We start from the raw sequence: 22,139 nt of genomic DNA on the forward strand, positions 1-22,139 counted from the left end.
ACACCAGTGTTCAGGTGCCCTGGGCTGGGCTCTCCTCCCCCTCCGTTGATCTGCCTGCCAGACACCCAGGCCAGCTCAGCTCCTCAGGTGTGTGTGTGCCTCACTGGTCCTCTCCTGCCCTACCAAGCCTCTCTCTGACTAACTCTCCTTCTGTCTCTTCCTGTGTCCCTGTCTGCCCCTTCTGGCCTTCAGAAGTTTCAGGCCATCACAACGTATGAGCACAACCCCCATGAGTGACTTCATTCAAGTTTTGGGCATGTGGAGAAATCAGATAGAGGCTGAGGGTAGTTCATACCCAGGTCGCAGGCAGGAAAACAGACCTGAGAAGGTCTGACCTCCCAGCGTTGGGTACCCAGTATCCCCCAGCCAGGAGAGATGTGGGAATCCTCATTCCACCCAGCCTTCTTCTTGACCCCTGCAGCCCCACAGCCACACCATATCTGACTCCTTGTCCACTGGAATATGGGCTCCTGCTGGGAAAGCTGCCAGGAAGCCCTTTCTGGCTGCCCCCCTAGTGCCACCCAGGCTCAGGACCTGCTTATGCAGTTACAGGTCACAGAGGCAGGGGGACGGGGACAGGATGACCTCCCTATGTATTTCTGTGGAATGAGCTGTGGCAGAAACAGGACTGGATCTGGACACTGAGGGTGAAGACGTGGACAGGATGGGGAGGAAGAGACCATGCAAGATCCTGGAACCTCACCCCAGGGCCCCGAGACCCTGGTGGGAGGCTGCCCTCCTACCTGAGTCCAGCCCAAGCTGGTTTGTGTCTGGAAGTCCCAGGCTCAACCTGACGAGGTGTAATGATTGACGTGGCAGCTGCTGCTCAGCACATTCCAACCGTAGCCCCCAGTGCCCAGCACGTGAGACAGCTGACCCCAAACCACCCCAAACTGCTGGGACACGTTCCTAGGGCCCCCATCCCCAGAGCGACCTCTCTCCAGGTCTTCCAGGCTCCTGGGAAGGGTACCACACTTTACAGTTTCCAAAGTACTTTCTAGTTCACAAGCTGGAAAGGGAGACAGGGAGCTTGTCAACACCTGGCCTCCAGGTGGAGAAAATGAGGCCTAGAGAGTAGACAGTGAGACCATGACAACCAGCACTTACAAGGCTCCTGCCCCTAGAGCTGGGTGATTGCCAAGTGTGCAGCTCCAAGGGGCTATCCCAGGGTGCATGGCCATTCTGTGACCAGAGCCAGTCGGGGCCAGATTTCAGCTTTACAGGTCAGGGGACAGCTGTGGCCATCGGGGAAGAGCTCCTTTGCCCCCTGTCGAGTTCCCGCTGCCCTGGCCCTCCCCCTACAGAGCTTCTCCCTCCTCTGAACCCACACACACACACCCCTGCTCTTCCCACTGTTCCATCCTCACTGGCCAGGGAAGCAGGAGACTGAGGTCCAGTGCCTGTTCTGCCCTCACCTATGGGTCCCCTCCTTGCTTGTGCCCTCAGTGTGCAAATCTGTCATTAACAGATGGGCAGTTCAAGGCTGGAAGGGGCTTCATAAACTGCCCAGGCGCTCGGGTCTTGGATGCAGACCTATGAATCTGAAACTTGAGGTCCTCTCTCTCCTCCAGCCTCAGGGGCCGTCTGTGCAGGCCAGGCTGTGCTCCTCCAGTGGGCCCCAGCCCAGGGCTCTGAGGGGCGATTCTGGCCCTCAGCTCCAGGGACAGGAAGTCATATTTTGGTCCTGGGTCCTGGGGAAGGAGGCAGGGGGAGAATGGCAGCTCAGACCCAGTCATGTTTACTCGGGCCCGGCCCCCTCTGAGCTCAACAGGCCCATTCATTGGGAGCCCCATAAACCCTTCGGGGCTCCCTGAGGTTCGGAGCGCCTGGATGCCAGGCCTGGCTGCCGCCCCCAGACCTGCTGGGGGCCATGGGCAGCAGGTGGGGCATGCATGAGGCAGGACTAGGGATGGTGGTGGAAGCCTCAGACACTCCTCAGTTTCCTAATCTTTGTGTTGCAGTAACAGATCCTGCTCATGCATGTTTCAGAGCAGATGGGAAAAGCAGTGGGGCCTTCATGGCTATGTTCCTTCAGACCAGGCTCCTGAGAGCATGTCCTCAAATCACATGGCCTTCAAGGCACGTTTGAGACTACAGTGGCCCAAACCAGAGCAGATTTCCTTGTGGAGACCCCACACCTGGTTCTGGGTTGTCCACATCCACACCCTGGCAGGGTGGGCGTGGGTGCGCAGCCCGCTGGGGTGGAGGGAGTCCCTCGTCCTCTCCAGTGCTCACGTCTTCATCTCTTCCACGGAGGGTCTCCATCAGAAGTGGAAACATGGGGATTGGATGGGTGGTGGAGGAATGAGGCTCTGCAGCCTGCTCATCCCCAGGTGAGGACTGGCATGATTCATGTCAGGGGACCCTTCCTGTTGTCTGCAGTCCTCCAACTGTGCTTTAATCGGGTGCAGTAAGGTATTGTCCTGTGGTTCCTTGAAATGGAAGGGAGGCGGCAGCAGCACTTGGTAGAAAGAACCGTGGCCTGGGGGTCTGAATTCCTACCCCGCTCCTGTGTGACCTTGGAATAATACCTTCATCAGCCTGGACTTGTTTCCCCAGCCACTGACTAGGGTTAGAGTAGACGTGCTCCAAGACTCTTCTCAGCCCTGGGGTTCCCATGCTGGCCAGCTGAGCAGAGACCTAGGTGGCGGAAGGGAGAGGGTAGGAGTAAGACCTCCCACCCCAGGCCCCTTTCAGCAGTGCCCCCACATGCCCTGGCCAAATGCTCGCAGACCCTGGTTGGGGGCAAGAACAGAGTCTCCTTTCCCAGACGCCTTCCGGGTGGGGTGTGACTTCCCGCTCCCGGGGTTGTAAAATCCCCTGAAGCCTGGTGGGTACCTAGTGGGGGGAGGGGGTCTGTGCTTCGGAATACCCCCCTCCCAGGCGTGTTTGACACGTGTTTCCGCCTCTCCCGGCATGGGCTCCCGCTGCTGCTATTTATAACCTTTAAGAGCTCCTGCCGACTGCAAAGTTTTCTTAAACTCAAAATATCACCAAGGTCCTGGGCACGCGTTCCAGAGGCCGGCTGGGCCCTGCGGTTTGAAGGGACGAGGGGCCAGGAAGGAGGAGGCAGTGGGAAGGGGGTTAGCTCAGAGACTGGGTCCTGGCAGGGGGCTGTGGTGGGGAGACCTTGGGTGGGGGTCCCCTGGGTCTGGACACTGGGCCCTGCTTGGTGGACGGACCCTCTATGTGGGTGGTCCTTGGTCAGGCTGGGCCTTTTGAGGACAGCCAGGCTATCTCTCTGGGCCTCAGTTTCCTCTCATTCTAAATGCCTCAGGGGATACTAGCTGGGTGAAGCAATGAGCTGGCCATGACACTGGGAACATCTCCGGCTGGGATCAGGGCTGTGTCCGCCTGGCTATCCAGCATGCGGCACAGAGCCTGGCCCAGAGGCACCATGGACGTTGGCTGAACTGGCCAGAAAGGGGAAGCACTTTGGGGAAGTTTGTAAAACTGTGTGTGGGAGAGCGACATCCAGAGAGGGGCAGCGGTGTGCCAGAGGTCACCCAGCTCATCCAGACCAAGTACCAAGGCCTTCCCAACACCCAGGGCCCTCTGAGGTTCCCATCAACAGTGGAAGAGGCTGAAGGGCTGCGACTAGGGACAGGTGGATTGCCACCTTGGAGGAGGTTCCAAGGATAACAGGAGAGTGACTTTGCATAGCTCAGAGACTTCCCGAGAGCTGGAGGGGCACTGGCTGAGGCTGGGTCACCGCTGCATCTCTGAGGCCCCCTCTCCCTCCTCAGGAGTGAGTGAAAAGCTCAAGGCTGATATCCCAGGTGGAAAGCAGAGGTCCCGAAGGCTGCAGACTCAGTCATGCTCTCCGTAGGGAGACCAGTGGTTTCAGCCTCCCCGACCCCTACTGCACCCGTTTCCTTCCCTGCCTTCCTGAGCTGGTGTAGGGGTGCAGAGGCAGAGAACAGGAGCACTGACCTCTGGGCCATCCAGCATATCTTGTCCCCACCAGCAATGCCCTCTGCCCCACAGCCGGCTCTGGAAACCATTCCTGGCCCAGAGCAGAGCTGGGTCCCAGATGGAAGGGTGGCCACCCCTGCCCCTCCAACTCAGTGCCCCACATCAATTTTCTGATTCTAGCATAACCACAGAGGGCTATTCGGAGGTGGAGGGGGCAAGGAAGTGATGACCTAGCAGAAAGAGGAGAGAAAGAAATGTTCTGGAAGCTCAGCCCTGATGGGCCACTCCTTTGCTCAAATGCCTTCCTGTGGCCCCCTGGATCATTCCTCAAACGCTTGAGCACTTACTGTGTACTGGGCTGGGCGTGGAGACCTGGAGGCCCCGCTTCTGCTTCAGCCACGTCCCTGCCCACCCCCGCTTCCCCTTGCCTGAACCCTCAGTGACATTGCACCTCTGCCCCTGCTTCTTGCTGTCTGACTTGCCCTCCCCTTCTTGGCTTGGCAGCTCTCATATGCCCTTCAAATGTCCCCTCCTCTTCAAGGTCTTCCTGGATCTGCCCACCACCCCTCAGGAGAGTGAGACCTTGGACTCCTGATTCTTGCCTCTATCCTAAGAGTCTGTGAGCCCCTGGGGACTCACAGTCATCTCTGTGGTCCTGCTGACTCCTCCATGGTAGAAAAAAATGTCATCTTGTCCTGCATCTCTGCGGGAGTGGAAGAGTTACTGGCTGGAGTTTTAGACTTCAAACACCCTGTTCCCTCTTGCCCTATCTCAGCGGCTATAGGATGGGCCCTCCTCTTCTGAGCCTCAGTTTCCCCGTGAGGAAGGGGGGAATCTCAGGATCTCAGAAGGACCCTCCTCTGGCCTCTGGACATTCCCTGTCAAAGATTGTTAGAAAGTTCTCCTCCAGGGAGCCTTATGAGATTGAACCCATCTGATGGAAAGTTCTTAGCAAATCAGGGAGCAGCCCAAGGGTCAAGCTGGAGGGACTGGAGCCAGCTCCTAGATGGGAGACTGAAGCCTGGGAGGCCTAGGGCTGCTGGGAGGGAGGGCCCACCCCAGTGCTCCAGCCCAGGCCACCCCAGCTGTCCCTGCGGCCACTGTCCTCAGTGCAGCAATGGCGGTGGGAAGAGGAGCATGCCCTCTCTCTGGACCCCAAGGTCAGGCAAGGGGGTATCAGAGGTGGCGAGGGCTCTTGGCAGCCACAATGAATGGCTCCTCTTCGTGGTTCCTGACCCCAGCCTGTGTCTACAATGATTATGGGCCAGGCAGGGGCCATAAGCATGCCAGGTGAGGCTGGGCTTGGGGAGGGACCTGCTGCCCCCATCAGAGAGGCTCCTATTTGTCCCCTCAGACCTGACCCCTGAAGGCAGGGCCCCTCTTCAGAGGAGTGGGGCTTGCTATCAGGCCAATCTCCCCAGGGGCGCAGGAATCCCCCAGTCCCTCTTCACTTATCTGTAGCCTCGGATGAGCCCTGTGTTCACACAGAATTCCAGCCCATTGTTTCTCCTGTTGACTCAACTCTAAGCTCAAGCTCCAGCAAAGGAGCTCCAGCCTTCTGCAGGGCACTGAGACCTGGGCAGGGGGCAAAGGTTGGTGTAGCAGTGGGGAAGGAGGAGACTCAGGTCCAAGGATGCCTCAAACTGACATACTGGGGTGACTGTGTGCCTGCTGAGCTGAGCCAAGAGCCTGCCCCGCTGTACAGGTGTGAAGACTGAGGTCTCCAGAGGGGAAGAGGCTCCAGAGTCAGTGGCGGGGCCAGAACTGGGTGCCCTGCTGGCCCTGACAACTGATCCCAGGACGGGCACCCATGATCTGCTTTGGATGGGGCATGATGCTTTGGTGTCCCCCTAACATTCCGACTGTCTCCCGCAAACAGCCTCTGCATCCACCCGGGCTGCAGACTTCTTGGACACAGAGTCCCTGGCCATTAGCCCTGGCTCCAGAACCTCATGAGCCTCTCTGGAGCAGAGGGTCTCAAGTCCAGATGCTGTAGGGAGCTGGATGCCTGGCCTCGCCCCTCTCCACTTGCTCCAAGCCTTGCACTTGGGGGTCCTTGGCCTGGTTTGAGGGCCACTCCACATTCCCAGGTACCTTGAGTCTCTGAATCTGCAGTGCTCTCCTCTCAGCCCTCAAGGGCCCCTGATTGGGACTTGCCTGTCTGCCAGTCATCCCACTTTCCCTTTTGCCCTCCTGCCTGCTCTGGGGTCCAAGATCTGGGAAAGGAATGGGTCGGAAGCCTTCCAGAGAGTCCTTTCCCACGAGAGCCGAGCTCTGACCCCAGTCCTTATCTGGCCTGAGCGTGCCAAGAACAACACAGATGCTAAGGCTTGCAGGCCCTGAACCTGGGGACGCCGACCTCCCCAGGCCCAGCTGCTCTGCTCTGGCCTCTGTTTCTCCTCTGTGAACAAGGCAGGGGTGGGATGGCCCTCCAGGGAGTTGGGGGAGGAGGCAATCGAAAGATCCCAAACACCTGGACACACATGTTCACAGTCACATACACACATACACTCACACTGCCACCTGGACCTCACCAGACAGATCTGCTACGGCTCCGTGATTTCTCTTGCCTTCAGCTTCTCTCCTCCTTCCCAGTGCTCCTAATTCCCACCCAGAGCCCTTTCTATAGCTATACACTCGTGGATGTGTTGTGTGTGTGTGTATGTGTATGCAAAGGCATTTGAATGCACGTACATATGTATTCAAAGAGCATGTGTGTACAAACATGTGTATGCACATTTGTGCAAAGCCATCTATATAGCATAAGGGTTTGTTTTTAAAGGTGTGTGCATAGGAGTGTGACTGCTCTTGGTCCAAGCACCTGTGGGCTGAGGTTCCCCAGTGAGTGTGTGCATGTGTGCACATACATACTTCAGTGTGATTCCTGTTGGCCTCAGTGTTGACGGAAAGGGACCAAGTGGCATGGGGAGTGTCCTGGGACCAGTGGGTATCTCCAGACAGACACACAGACACACAGCAGGGGTGGGTTAGCTTGAGTGGTGTATCCTCCGAGTGTGTGTGTGTGTGTGTGTGTGTGTGTGTATTTTAGACATGACCACACCCGGTGGGCGGGCTATATAAATAATATATAAATACCCACACGGGCAGGTATGGAACTGACCCTAACTATTCCTGGCTGGGGGCTTAGGCCATTTTTAACGCAGTTCCACACCCTGGGCCACAGAAGGTGTTTGTGTGGACACTGGAGGCAAGGACACAGCTGTGCTGGGTGGGATGGAGTGGGGACAGCCCTGGATCTGGTGGTGCACTACAGCTAGGTGGGATCAGCAAGCGGACAGGGAGGAAGGCCTTCCCAGCCACAACTGCCTCTTCTGCTGTCATCACCACTGTCATCTCCTTGTCACCCTCCTGCCTCACCTCCACCACTGCTTTCCCTGTCACCTGCACTGCCTTCATTCCTGTCACTGTCCCCTCTGTCACAGCTGCCCGTGCTCATCCTCTCTTCCTGCATTGCAGTCTAGTACCCATTCCTGTCCACTTCAGACTGTTTGAGGGGGAGAGGTGAGGATGAGTCTGCCTTGTACTTGGCTCCCAGCTGAGGCTGGGCGAGAGGGCTGTGCGTGAGCACACGTCTGCTGTTGGTAGGCTCTGGAAGCTACATCCTGCCCTGGGCGCTCCCTTTGTCTCTGACCCACCTCAACAACCTTCCCTGCCCTGTTTCTGAGTCTGTCCTCATCTCTGTCTCAGTCCCTGTGACTCTTCTCTGCCACAGTCTGGGGTCCCCGGTCTCCAGTTTCTCTATGATGGCCCAAGGGAGCCAGTCCCTCCTCCCAGCCAGTGTGAACTGTTTGCCTGAGACAGTTGGTCCATCCAGTCAAACAACCACCCAATTCAGACTCCTCATCTGACTGACGGGGTTTTTTTTCCCCTGCTAAATTTACTTGCATTTTTGACTGAATTGGCCATTCAACAGAGGTTGTGTCCACATGCCCCTACCCCGCCCCATGCCAACAGATGAACAGGCTCACAGATGGACACGCACACAGAGCCAGGAGCACCCAGGCGTGCTCACACACATGTGTGGTCACAGCCTTGTGTGACACGTGAGCGCATGAGACGACAGATGCCCAGATGATCACACGTGTGTTCCCATCCTCGTGCCCGCGGAGATGCATGTAAGCATACATAGATGGTACACATCTACACGGTCACACACACATTTGTACCTCAAGCCATGGTTACAGTGTCTGTACATCACCAGACCTATCTGCAGAAGTCTTGGGGAAATGGAGGCATGGGCAGAGCCCCTGCCCAGTGGCCTGGGGCAGCCATGGCCCCTCTCCTCTGAAGCCAGCTCACGTCACATTCTCCTTCCTCCACCCTCAGCCTGTCTAGGTGGGGTTTCTGGTCATCTTGGGCCGCTGCTGAGTCCCTGCAGGCCTCAATAGCAGCTCCCAGACCCCGATCCTAAAAGGGGATTCTTTTTTTTTCTTCCAAGGACAATAAATATTTGCTCTTTGGGAAACTGCTGGTGGGAGAGTACAGGGTTTGGCCCAGTGGCGGAGAATGTCCAGGGCAGTTCAGGGAGGCCACAGGCCACACTGGGGGGAGGGGCTGGGCCCCCTCCGGAAGCTGGACCAGTAGGCAGAACTGGGAAGCCAGGGCTGGGGCTGCACCTCACTCCACTCCCTCTGACCTCAGCCTCAGGCCTTGTTTTCTCCATTCTGTTGCCCAGCACATTGGCATCCCTCCTCCCACCCCTCCCATCTCAGACCCCTCTACCCTAAACCTTACCCCTCAAGAGCTTTTTTCCCACTCCCATTCACCCTCGTCAGCCCCCGTTCTCTTTCTCGTGCACTCATATTTCCAACCTATCTCCGTGGACCAGCCACTGAAAGCAGGGCTGATGACCCCCAGGCCAGGCCCCTGAGAGCAGAGCATACCCCTCAGACTGGGCCCCTGAAGTTAAGACTATGCCCTCCTTCCATAATGGACCAAGCTTGGCCAACAACATCCCCCATCCTGTCCCCCATGAGGCACTGGTCCCTGGAGGATCCGCCTGCCCACCCCTCCCTCATGCTCATTTGGACTCCCAAATATAGCGGCCGTGGCCACAGCTGGCCAGGACACCACAGCCCCAAGCGTCAGTCCTGGGCCGGGATCAGAGGGGCAGGAGCTGATTATAGGTCCCTGGGCCAAACCTAAGGCTTGCCTGCCAGCCCGCTGGGCCCTGCCACCCCCACCCCCAGAACCACAAGGTTGGAGCATCTGGTCCCCGTCAGCACAGTGGGCAGAGGGAGGGGCCTGAGGGTTGTGTTTGGCCTGCCGAGGACAGAGTTGTCTGTGTGTGGCGTGGGGGTGGCAAGGACAGGCTGGGACTCAGGGACAGTGACTATCTTCTGGTCCCACACATGGCCATTGCACAGATGGGGAAACTGAGGCCAAGAGGAGCCAGGACGAGCCTGGGTCACAAGAGCATAGAGTCTCCTGCCTCCTCCTTGGCTACTCTTTCCCATCCTTCAAGACCTGGGGCTGTGCCTCCGGGAAGCAGGCCACATCCTGTTGGTGGCAGAGCAGCCCTGCTGGGAAGTCCTCCTTGGAGTCAGACTTCCACTCAGGGCTCCAGGGATGTGGGATGGTGCAGAAATTCCTCTTCTCAGAGTCCTCGTGGCTGCCTCGTGCCACCTCTAGCCAGAGTTGCTGGGCAGCTCCTGCCTCTCTTGGGGCCTCAGTCCCCCAATCTGTGCAGCTGGGCAAGGACTAGAGGCCCTGCCTGGGGGTCTATATTTACAGGCACCCAGCCTGCAGTGGTGGGTTCACATCTATGTGGATATGCACGTGTACCCTGGTAGGTGAGCTTCAGCCCCTGGGCCTGCCCACGCCCAGACGGGGTCCCCAGGACCTGCTGCACAGCAACATTTGACCTACTTCTAAGGCTCTGGGTCTGGCCCAGGCCGCGTTCTCGACTCCTCCGGGAAGTGTGGGCCTGTGTCCCAGCCCAGAGGCCGTGGGCCAGGAGGGGCGGGCCGGGGCGGGCCAGGGCGGCCTGTGGAGCCTGCGGCCGGGGGGACAAGGGCACGTGGGGAGCCCGACCCTCCTTTGCTGCTTCTGGCTTCTGGGCCCAAGAGACAGCCAGTCCTTACCCATTCCTCCCTCCCCTCACCCTCCACCACTCCCTCCACGTGGCCACCATATTCTGAGCTCCCCAAATTGGCTCTGACAGGATGAGGGACATTCTTCATGCCCCTCTGAACACTACCAGGAAGGTCTGCCAAGCACTCACGCTTGCTGTTTGCCAAAAGTTTACCCTCCCCTGCCCCACCCTTGTCTACACAGGGCAGCAGGCAGCGCCAGTCTGGAAAACCAGCAGCCCCTGTCCTGGGTCCTGGGTCTGGGGTCTGGGTTTGGGTTTGCTGACCTAGAGTCTGGGTTTACCGTTTTGGGTCCCGGGCCTGGAGTCGGGGTTTAAGATCTGGGTTTGGCATCTTGGGGTTTGGAGTCTGGGTTCCCAGAATGGGGTCTGGTCCTCGGTTCTAGGTTCCAGGTTCTAAGTTTGGGATTCAGATCCTGAGACCTGAGTCTGGGGTCTGGGTTTGGGGTTCCAGGTTCCAGGTCTGGAGTCTGGGGTCTAGGTTGGGATCCTGGGATCTGGGGTTTGGGTTCAGGATCCCAAAGGCTGGTTCTTATCCCTTCTACGCCCCCTGCTGGCTGGTCATCATGGGCCGGTCACTGCCTCTACCATGGGGTTACCCCCCACCTCTTCAGGCTGTTGAGAGGAGTCTCAGCACTGGATGCAGAGCGGCATGAAGGGCAGGCCTGGGGTGAGGTGTCAGCAGGTGGGCTTAGGGGCAGCTGCTGGCTGCATTGCTGTCCCAGGATGCCCCCTGCTGTCACCAGAACTCCTGTCAGTCAGTCAGCGAATGCCCCCCTCCCCAGTTTCCCCTTGCCCCACTCCAGGGATGGGGTTTGGCAAGGGGTCCCTGCCCCCTGTGAGAGGCGGGCACATTGAGATGTTTGGGACATTTGCTCATCCAATATTTATGGAGTGCCTACTGTGTACTGGGGTCTGTTCTAGACTCTAGGGATATACAGCTCTGGAAGAACAAAAATTCCTCCTATGCTGATGCTCATGGGGGCGGGGGGATCCACATAAGAGGCAAGAGAACAAAGAAACAAGCTCCTTTTAGGGTATGCAGGGATGAGGAGTCAGGGGGAGAGACAGGGCAGAGGGAGCAGGTCCAGGGTAGTCTGAGGAGGCTTCTTAGAGGGGGTGACATCTCACTGAGACCAGGGGGTGACAAGGAGCAAGCTATGGCCAGGGTCCCAGACAAGGGTACCAGGGGGAGGAAACAGCCTGTGCAAAGGCACGGCAGTCTGGAAAGAACCTACAAGGAGGCCAGTGTGGCCCGGACTCTCCTGCCTGTATCCACGGGCCCCTGAGGAGTCAGGGCCCACAGCATTCCCATTGGCTGGGGGCAGGGGGAGGTAAGGTGACTGCCCCCTACCAGAGGGCTCTGGAATGTGGGACGTGTGAGTCTGCATCAGATTGCGTCACGACTCAGACACTGGAGCTGGCGGAGCCAAGGGGGTGGCCCCAGACCCCCCCCCCCCCGCCCCCAGGTTCTCCAGGTCCCCCAGGCCCTGCCACAGGATCTTGCCTTCCTGAAGAGCACAGAGCTTGGGCTGGGATCTAGGAGAGAAAGGTGAGTGCCAAGCCTTGTATGTCCTGTCCTTGCTGCCCACTGCCTGCCCTTCCCTCTCCCAACGCCCCCTCCCCTGTTCACCTGCCTGCCCCCTTGCCCACCCCGCCGCTTTCCTCCTGGCCTGTTGGCAGTCAAGGGGCCTGGCCCTGGGGCTCCTCTGGCTGGTCTCTGCAGTCCCTGCTGGGGACTGGGCATTAGTTATAGGTTGAGAGTGGTCCTGTGGGGTGCTCCCTGGGGCACTGTTGCTCCCAGGAGCCAGAGCTCAAACAGTCAGAGGCCCTGCCCCAGCCTCCATTTGAGCCCTGGGGAGGGAATGGAGATGGCTCTGTGCACGCTGTCCCCTCTGCAGGACTACATCTGCCCAGCAGATGAAGGAAGGGGACCAAGACACCACTAACCCTACCCACACCCCCAACAGGCAGAGGAAGGTGGTGCTGTGTGGCTCTGGCTGGCTGCATGAGCCTGCCCACCTCGTGTCATGGCACTGAGGCCCAGGAGGCCCATGTCACTCACCTACCACTGTTCAAGCTGCTGTTGGATAGTTTCTGAGGGACAGTAGTTGTGGGTGGATGAAAGAAACGAGCTGTGGAGTCTGGGTGACCCTGTGTATGTGCTCTGCCCTGGGCCTCGGTTTCCCCCATGATGGATGAAAAGGAATTGGAAGTATCTTCTTGGCTGGGCCTGTGGGTGGTTGGAGTCCCCGTGGGACATCTAGAGTCAGTTGTCCTTGAGGGTCAGCAGGCCTGGGGAATGGGGCCCCCCAGAGGCCCCTCTCTGTATGTCCCCTCTGGCTGTCTGCTCCTCTTGTGGTGTTATGGCTCATCTCTGTGGACCCTCCCCCAAGCTCTTTCTTTCTCAATACTCTTGCCAAACATCTGGAAGAAAAGTGAAAAACTTGCCTCCCTCCCAGCACCGGATGTTGTCAAATTTCCAGATGTGGGGTGTTCTGCCCTCCAGATGAGAAGAGGAATGTCCTGTGTTCCAGCTGGGAGGGGGCCTGGCCCATCCCTGGACTGCTGTCCCCCTCACCATGAGGCTGAGTGACAGGAGGAGAGAGAGCTGGGTCCAGCAGGAAGGTGGTGGGGGTACCCAGGTACAGGCCCCTGTGATTCCTCCCCTCAGCCTCCAGCCTCTCTCCACACTTGGGAAATCCCCCGGGGCCTGGCAGTGGGGTGGGGCATTGCCTCTGAAGTTTCTATCAAAGGCTCCAGGCATTTAAAAATAACAAGGAACACCTCCTTCCCACCCGCAGGCACAGATGCTGGGCAAGGAACGGGGCCCAATGTGTTTGCAAGATGTCCCCACTCTCAGAGTTCTGTGCCTGGAAGGGGCTCACGCCACCTCAGCTCTCCCACCTCCCCCGACCGCCCCAAATGGAGGCCGGGCCACGCTGCACTCTGTCACTACTGTGTGCTGAGGGCTGAGCAATCTAGGGTGGACACGAGGGAAGGAACTAGGGATGAGCACCCTGAACTGAGAGGGAGGAGGCACACCTCACCTACCCCCCTGAGGTCCCTCAGAGAGGCAGACCCCTCAGGGCCCCCCACCAAAAGGGTCGACAGAGGGAAACACGGGGCGGTGGGAACAGCATTCTGGAAGAGGGGGCAGTGGGCCTGAGCCCTGAATGAGCCCGGTAGAGGAGGAGCTGGGGCCCTCCGGGCAGAGGGTACAGTGTGAACGAGGGTCTGGCAGGGAGCAGGCCCTGAGGTTTGTGGGGAAAGTGGGTCATGGGTAGCTATGGGAGGGGGCAATAGGAACTGAGGGTGAAACCTGTCTGAACACCAGAAAGGTGCTCATGGAGGCTGTAGGGCTGTCTGGCTGTTGAACTGAGTTGAGTGACTGTCCTTGAGGGAGCGGCTCCCTTCCACTGCCCCTTAGCATGTTCCCAGAGACCCTTGGACCCATGGCTGGGCTGCAGCTGCCTGTGAGCCAGGACCAGACACTCACACACAGACACTTCTAAACAGCCAGACACAAACACACAGAAGCAACACTCACAGACACATTCACATAGACACACACATGTGCACACGTGTGAACATCCAGACACAGACCCACAGAGCCAACACCCAGAGATAGGACAGGCCACCCTCCACAGAGACAACAGCCACAGCACACATGGACTCCCCCGACATGAAGACACCCAGACAACACACGTAGACACACAGGCCCTCCCACCATGGAAACACAGAGACACACACACACACATACCAACACCCAGACACACAGAGACAACATACACGGACACACATGGATTCCCCCCAGCACACACACATGTGGATACACAGACTCAGGCACGTGGGAATTCGATGCACAGATGGGAAGTTTAACTCGAGAGGTGCGTGTAGGTAATCCCAGTCCTTCTGCCTCCAGCACAGCACACGACACACACTTGGTGCAACCTTCTGCACCTGTTCAGTTTATTGACCTGCTAAGGGGCAGCAGGGCCCCTGCACGTATGTGTGTGTGCATTTGAGGGGGTGTGTGTGTGTTGAGCAGCGGCCTCTGTCCTCCCCTCCCCCTCCCTCTTCCCAACAGGTGATTGGGAGGAATGGAGAGCCCTCCCTCTCCCCCACCCATTCCTGAGCCTAAACAATGCCCTCTCCAGGCCCCAAAATAGCCCCTGAGCCTAGCCAATGTCCTTTTATGGCCCTGTCCCTATTGTGCACTGCGGGGGTGGGGCTGGGGTCAGGAGGGGTCCAGGCAGGATAAAGGCCAGGCCCCAGAGGCTCACCTACCCTGCTCTCTGCTTCCTTCTCTCCACGTCCCCCTCTGTGCTTACAGCCTCCATGGCCCCCAAAAAGCCAGAGCCCAAGAAGGATGATGCCAAGGCAGCCTCCAAGGCGGCTCCAGCTCCTGCACCGGCCCCGGCACCTGCACCTGCACCTGAGCCCGAGCGCTCCAAGGAGGCGGAGTTTGATGCTTCCAAGATCAAGGTGGGTGTGGGAGCTGGGTTTTGGCAGGAAAGACCCGGCAGGTAAGTGGATTCCAGAGTGGACCTATCCAGTAGCAGGCCAGCCTCCAGAAAGTGAGTGCTGGATTGAAGCTGGAAGCTTCCTTTCAGAGGTCAGATGAGCCCTAGGGGCTTCAGGCATCAGGAGGGCTGCAGCAAGAGGGATGGTGGTCAGACATCAGGCAGGACTCCCCCAGTGCTGCTGAAGAGAATGTCTTTTTGGTTTTGGAAACTGATTCTCTCTTGCCTTTCTCTCTGGACCTCACATCCTTGGGGGATCCTGCAGCCACCTGTCCCCTGACACCTGCAGTCAGGCAGGGATATTCCTTGTCCAGCTGTTGGGTCTTAAGTCCATGCCTAGTTCCCCAGGGTGGACAAGGTCCCGGGTAAGGGGAAGGGAGACCCCTGCCAGCCTGGATCACACTCCTCCCTGCAAAGGTACCTTGCCCCAAAGCTGGTAGGGTCTCAGCTTCTAGGTGGGGAAATTGAGGCACAGGCTAGGTAGGTCATGCAGGAAGTTGGTCTCGGAGCTGTGACCGCAGCCCCAGGAGCCCTTCCCTGGCTTGGAAGTCTTTCTCAGAGTCTAAACTTGGAGGACGAGCCGTGACTCCCACCTGTGGCATCCACATAGCAGCACGCACCCTGCGTCCTGCCTGTTCCTGTTCTTGGCTGGCCACCGGCCACTGCTGCCCTGGCTGCTGGCTCAGCGGCTCAGGAGCCCTCCCAGCTCCTCATGGTTCCCGCATGCCCAGCCAGACCTGTAACCCATCTGCATAGATCCACCTTCTGTTCCGGAGCCCTTCCGGGAGGCACCTCGCTTGCCCCTCAAGACACAGGCTCAAATCCCAACTCTGCTCCATGCCCTTCCCTGTTCTGAGGCTTGGTTTCCTCAGCTGTGAAATGGGACAATAAGCCCTCCTAGCAGGCTGCTGGGAATCATTCATAGCGAGTGCTCCCTGGAGTTGGCTCCCTGACCCCTGACCACCCCCAGGCCCCGGGCTTGTGTCACAGGCTCCCTGGTAAGGGCCCACATCCCTGGGCCTGTGGTAGCATTGTCCAGTCTCACTGGATCTGAGGTTGGCACAGTCTCCCCTCTGAGAAAAGGGAATAGTGAGGCCCCTCATATGTCCCCATGCTTCTCCCCCTTGGGCTGGCTGGTGAAGGGCAGGAGGCGGGAGCCCAGGGAACCTAATCTCAGCAGGCTTCCTGGTGGAGAGAGAGCTCTCAGGGGGCCAGGATTGACAACTGGTTCTTCCCCACACTGGACTGAACCAGAGAGCCAGGGGGACAACCACGGAGGGTGGCAGGGCAGGTCTCCCTCTGTGCTGGTGTGCACTATGGAGTTGGTGGGGCTCTGAGGACACAGCAGTGGGAGGTGTGCCAGTCACGCCCCCTCCCCCAAGCTCTTTCCCTCATGCGACCTTGACCTTGGAGCAAGTGACTGCAGTGATAAAAATAGACCTGGTATCGGGTGAGGAGGGGGAAACCGGGTCCCAAGAGGCCTCCTGACCTCAGGTGGCCCTGTTGAGGCCTCAGCAAACACTCAACAGCACCTCTGGCCTCATGCTGTGCTGCAGGACCGGGGTGGGTAACACCTAGGTGTAGGCAGGGCCGTGTGAGTGACAGTGCTCTGCTTCGAGGGCTCTGTGAGGGGCAGACATGTGTAAATGCATGCACACACATGTGTGAATGCACATGTATCACACATGTACGTCACACACACACACATGCACACACACACCCCTTCCTGTGGATATGCTCTCACGCTGATAGACCCTGCCCGGCCTGCACCCTCACCCTGCTCCTCCTGTCCTGGCCCCGACCACCCTGGTGAGATGAAGCCTCCTGTCTCACACATGTGGACAGTCCTGCCCACTGGGCCCCAGGCCTGGTGGTGGTGGCAAAGCCAGTCTGGTCAGATCTTGTGACTTGAGGCACATCTATCCAGTACCAGGGTCATCAGGTAAGGCCCCCTCCTGGGCTGGGGACTCAGGGTACCAGGCTTCCCTCCTCACCACTTCCCCAGCTGTTGCTTACCAGGTATCAGGATCTGGGTACACACAGACCCAAGGCCTGCAGGCTGGGCAGGTGGGGAGGGGTGAGGAGGCAGGAGGGTGTCAAGGTGAACAGCAGGAGGTCCTGGGTGGTGGAAGCTGGGATGCTGGGATAGGGGCAGGTTGGGACAGCTGAGAGGATGAGGCCTGGGCTGGCCAAGGAGTGACCAGGAGGAGGCCTGGCCCCACCCTCTTAGTGAGGCACTCAGGATCTTTGGGGTCTCCTTTCAGATCGAGTTTACACCGGAGCAGATTGAAGGTGAGTGGGGAGGCCTTAAGCCCTGGGGCTGCAGGGTTGGGCCCGGGGTCCCCAGTCCGAGTCCCCAGCAGTGTGGGGTGAGGGGGGCCGGCTGACTCTGGGAGCGTCCACAGCTCACACCCTCTCCCGGCAGAGTTCAAGGAAGCCTTCATGCTGTTCGACCGCACGCCCAAGTGTGAGATGAAGATCACGTATGGGCAGTGTGGGGATGTCCTGCGGGCACTGGGCCAGAACCCCACGCAGGCCGAGGTGCTCCGCGTCTTGGGGAAGCCGAAGCAGGAAGGTTGGTACACCCAGCCTGAGACCTTGCCATTAGTGCTGGTCCCCGGAAGACCACTAGGGGTAGGCCGCCATCTGTAGTAGGACAACATGGAAGCTCCCTGCTGTGCACTGTCCTGACATCCTGCCATTGTCTGGATGAGGACACTGAGGCCAGTCTCAGGTGATGCTGACCAGGTGACTACCAGTGATGGTTCACTGTATCATCTGGTCCCATGCCAATTCATCAGGCCTCCTGGTCGTGGGGCACTGATGACAGTGCAAATTAGCTTCAGTGGCTGGTGTGAGGGTGAGCTAGGGCCTCCAGGCTTCTGCCTCCCACATGCTCCCCCTGCCCCTCCTCGGCATCTCTCTGTGGGTGAGGGCCAGCTTCCCTCATCACCCTGCCAGAGAGGGTTGCTTGCTTTGCCCCAAGGTGGAGCAAGACCCAAGCCCTCGCCATAGTTCAAAAGTCCCAGGGAGGATCTCTGATTAGCCCAGCTGCTCCTGACCAGTCACAGGTAGCAGGGAGAGGGTGGAGTCCATAAGAAAATGACACTGGGGAGGACTGTTTCCCAAAAGGAGAATTGTGGTGCCACTGCAGCAAACTCTCCTCGTGAACAGCAAAGGATGATGGAAACAATGCATTTCTTGGTTGACTGTAAAGTGCCTTGTGATGGTGGAGTGCTTTGTAAATGGCAAACTGGTATAGAGTGCTTTGGAAACCATGTGAGAGCAATAGCTCCCCATTATAAGGCACAGGGGAAGGGTGTGCCCATCCTGCCCCTCAGCAGTGGGACTCAGGACCTCTCTCCACAGAGCTTAACACCAAGATGATGGACTTTGACACGTTCCTGCCCATGCTCCAGCACATTTCCAAGAACAAGGACACGGGCACCTATGAGGACTTTGTGGAGGGGCTCCGGGTCTTCGACAAGGAGGGCAACGGCACCGTCATGGGCGCTGAGCTCCGCCACGTGCTGGCCACGCTGGGTGAGGGCAGCTTCCTCCCACCCCTACTCCTCTTTCCCACCGGCATCCTGGGAGAAACCACGTGGTCGCCTGCTGGGCCTGTGTCTCATCTGTGAAATAGAGAGTGACACCGTCAAGGTGCCTCTGTGGCAGGCGATAGAAATGTGGGGAATTTAGAAATTTAGGTGGAGGATAAAGAAAGCGTGTTGGTGCAGCTCACAGAACCAAAGGGGGATGGGCACAGCTCTGGAGACAGGGTGGGGCAAAGTGGTACATCCAGGAGGATCAATTCAGTCCTGGCGTTCATTGCCTCAAGATCAGGACCACATCATCTGAGTGGCCGAGTAGGTCACGTGCCTGCCTCTTGGGCATCCTGATCCCCACTATCAGGTGCCTGGCTGGCAGGCACGCCCCTTCTCCAAGGGACTTTTTCTTACAGCAAATGTTATCGAACAGCTGTGTCTTGTCAAAGAGACTTTTTCCTGCCACCAACATTTATTGAGCACCTACTGTGTACTCAGATTGTGCTGGCCTCTGGGGTTATGTGTATGCATGTGTGGCTGGGGGTTATGAGACAGGGGAGAAACTGCAGTTGGCATTACAGTGGGGAACCAGCATAGCACATGCAAAAGCACAGAGGCATGGGGGCCGGCCTGGTGGCAGCAGCGGTTAAGTTTGCATGTTCTGCTTCGGTGGCCCAAGGTTCGCCGGTTGGGATCCTGGGTGAGACATGGCGCTGCTTGGCAAGCCATGCTGTGGCAGGTGTCCCACGTATAAAGTAGAGGAAGATGGGCGTGGATGTTAGCTCAGAGCCAGTCTTCCTCCCCAAAAAGAGGAGGACTGGCAGCAGATGTTAGCTCAGGGCTAATCTTCCTCAAAAAGAAAAGAAAAGAAAAGAAAAGCATAGAGGCAGGAAAGTGCCAGACTTGTCTGGGGAATAGTGGTGCTGTCTCTTGGTCCTCTCTACAGTCATCCCCCAAGGTTCCCAGTTCTACCCCCATTAGCCTATCAAGGACAGAGGACAAGATGCGCTGGTGACTTGAACACCAAGATGGCACTGTAATGGACAGAGCCCAGGCTCGGAGGCAGCACCAGGCCTACACCCCCTGCCCCACCCTTTTTGACTTATCATTGTTTCTCCTGGTCTCAGAAATAGGGGTGATGGTCAAGGCCTTGTGAGCACAGATGGCTGTGCCAACATGAGGTGTGGGGATCCTGGAGAGGCAGACTCACCATCTGGGAGGCTCAGTGGGTCTCCCACCCTTTGCACCTCTGGGGGGTGCTGACTCGTCCTCCCACCCCCACCAGGTGAGAGGCTGACAGAAGACGAAGTGGAGAAACTGATGGCTGGGCAAGAGGACACCAATGGCTGCATCAACTATGAAGGTGGGCTGAGCAGGGCAGGGGATCTGCTGGGGGGGCATTGGGACCCTAGGCTCCCACCCTTGGCTTCCCAGGGCTGAACCCCTGCCACCCACTCTCCCCTTCTTTCCAGCATTCGTGAAGCACATCATGGCCAGCTGAACCTCTCACCCCAGGTGAGACCCCCTACTCCCTTCCAAACCTGCTGCCACCTTTGCCACCTCTGCTGATCTCAGCCCTGTTGTCCTCATCGTGCCTCTGTCATCCAAATCCCTTGCTGCCACCTCCCCATCTCCACCAGCTCCAGTTCTCAGTTGACCTCCCGCTGCCTTGCGCGACCCCCTCCACTGTAACCTGCAATCGCCCTTGCTTTCAGGGAGGCCACGCTGGGGACAGCTCGTCTCCCATTCCTGATGCTGACACCAGCAGCCTGGAGTTGTGGGAAGGAGGGAGCTCATCAAGACTCCTGCACAAGCTCTCTCTGCTCAGCCCTGCAGGCCTGTCCACATGGCTGTCCTCTCGCGCCCCTCGCAGGCTGCTCTTACCTGTGACTGCATCTCTGTCCTCACCCCATGGGCCTCATTAATAAATGGCTTCTTTCCTTCTTTCCTTCTTCCTTCCTCCCTCCCGCCCTCCTCCCTCTCTTCCTTCCATCCTTCTTTTCTTTTCTCCTTCCATCTCTCCCTCCCTCCTTCCTTCTTTCCTCTCTGTGGTCCTTTGGTTGACTTCTGTAAAATCTATGGGCCACACATGGTGAGCCGTGGAGAAAACCAGGGGAGTCATTTTGAAACGCTGCTCACCCCATCAAAACTGCCCCATGTGGTGTGCCAGACCCTCTGAGCCTGCCCACCAGGGTAGGAGCAAGACTGAGCTAAAAGAGGCCTGGGACCCCCCTCCCCGCCTTCTGGAGACGGCAGCCATGCTGTGGCCTCAAACACAGAGATGCCACTGGGAGCCTGAGAACACTGTCTGAGCTGTCTCACTCCACGACTGACAATGAGGGAACCATGGGACATTGGCCCAGAGCCACCCATGTTACAAGTGGGGAAACTGAGGCCCGGAGCAGAAAAGGGCCTCACCTGAGTCATACTGGGAATGGGTGGCAGGGTAGGAGCTAACTTTGTCCCCAGCCTGTCAGAACTGAGGAGGCCTTAGACCCCTGCCTGACTCAGATGGGGAAATCGAGGTACTCTGCCTGCAGTGTGGCTCTAGGCCAGAGGTAAATGTCATAGTGGGGAAGCACCTGGAGTACACCAGTGGCTTCCTCAGCCCCAGACTCCTCAGCAGAAGGCAAGTGTGCAGACCCTGCAGTGACAGGAGGCAATGCATACCCTCTGTAAACCCCTGCCCCATCCCACACCTTGCTCTGGGGCCAGGGCCCCTCCCCTCCCCTTGGAGCCCAGTGAGGAGAGTGAGGGGAGGCTTCCTGGAGGAGGTGAAGCACAGGGCTTTGATGGAGAGAAAGAGCAATGCCCTGCAGAGAGGCTGGGGGCCCTGGAGATACACCCACATTCACGGCAGCATTATTGACAATAGCCAAAAGGTGGAAACAACCCTAGTGCCCATCAACAGATGAACAGAGAAACAAAATGTGGTAGATCCATACAATGGACTATTATTCAGCTTGAAAGAGGAAGGAAATTCTGACACATGCTACAACATGGATGCACTTTGAGCATATTATGCTAAGTGAAATAAGCCAGATACAGAAGGACCTAAATGAGGTACATAGAGTAGTTAAATTCATAGAAACAGAAAGTGGAATGGTGGTTGCTAGGGGCTGGGGAGAGGGGAGAATGGGGAGTTATTGTTAAAGAAAAGAAAAACAAAAAAGAGACACGAGATGGACTGTCTTAGGCTGGGCTGCCTCAGAAGCGGAGCTTTGACAAGGACCTGAACACAAAGATTCTCCCTGGGAGGTGACCCAGGGAGCATGGGAGAGCAGCTGGGAAGGGAAGGAAGTCTCTACAGGGTGCATGGGACCAGATGGAACTGTGGGCAATGGGGCTCAGCCCCCTGGGACCTCTAGGAGATGGTGGAGTTGTCCCACCAAGGGATGAGGAAACCAGATTATTTATCCACCAACTCCCATTCATGGTATGGGGCAGGGCCCCAAAGGCAGACTGGAACACTCGTGTGGGGCGCTTCAGCATCTGCTCCAGGGAGCCATGCAGGCAGCTGAGGGAAGACTTTCTGGCAGAGGGCACAAAGGCTCTGAGATGGAGGCACAGAGTGCGATGGGGAGGTGACTGGATGTGAGTCAGAGAGGTGATGGAGGGCCCGGGGGCTGGGAAGGGCTTTACTCTGGGGAGATGTCTTATCAGCATCACTGTGGCTGCTGTGTGGCGAACAGAATCGGGGGCACCAGCAGAAGCAGGGAGACCCATTAGGAGCGTCCAGGAGAGAGAAGCAGGTGCACTCTTGGCCCAGCAGAGATGGTGAGAAGTAGTTGGATTCCAGGTCATTTTTAAAAACACTCTCAAGCAACAGCTCGGGCGGATTTTGAGGCTTTTGGGTTCCTTTCCTTATCTGAATGCAGTCCACTCCAGCCCCAGAGCTGGTTCAGGGGTAGGGGAGGGGCCGTGATCTGCCCTTTCATTGTGCATAGTCTGGCCGGCTGATGGGGCAGAAACTGAGGCACCTGTGGCCTCACTGTGGCAGCCTCAGCTAGTGGGGGTGTCTCGATGTGCATGTGTGACCTT

At 57.9% G+C, this 22,139-nt stretch overlaps 1 protein-coding gene across 1 annotated transcript; it reads left to right on the forward strand.

Moving 5' to 3' along the window:
• Positions 1 to 14,157: 14,157 nt before the first annotated feature.
• Positions 14,158 to 20,042, forward strand: MYL3 (myosin light chain 3). Its single transcript, XM_001500271.5, has 7 exons — positions 14,158 to 14,515; positions 16,818 to 16,845; positions 16,979 to 17,128; positions 17,923 to 18,096; positions 19,384 to 19,461; positions 19,571 to 19,613; positions 19,814 to 20,042. Exons 1-6 carry the CDS (start codon positions 14,216 to 14,218, stop codon positions 19,597 to 19,599), a joined length of 759 nt encoding a protein of 252 aa, XP_001500321.2. The 5' UTR covers positions 14,158 to 14,215; the 3' UTR covers positions 19,600 to 19,613; positions 19,814 to 20,042.
• The last annotated feature ends 2,097 nt before the right edge of the window (positions 20,043 to 22,139 follow it).

Source organism: Equus caballus, chromosome 16 (genome assembly GCF_041296265.1).
Source record: "Equus caballus isolate H_3958 breed thoroughbred chromosome 16, TB-T2T, whole genome shotgun sequence".
NCBI lineage: Eukaryota > Metazoa > Chordata > Mammalia > Perissodactyla > Equidae > Equus > Equus caballus.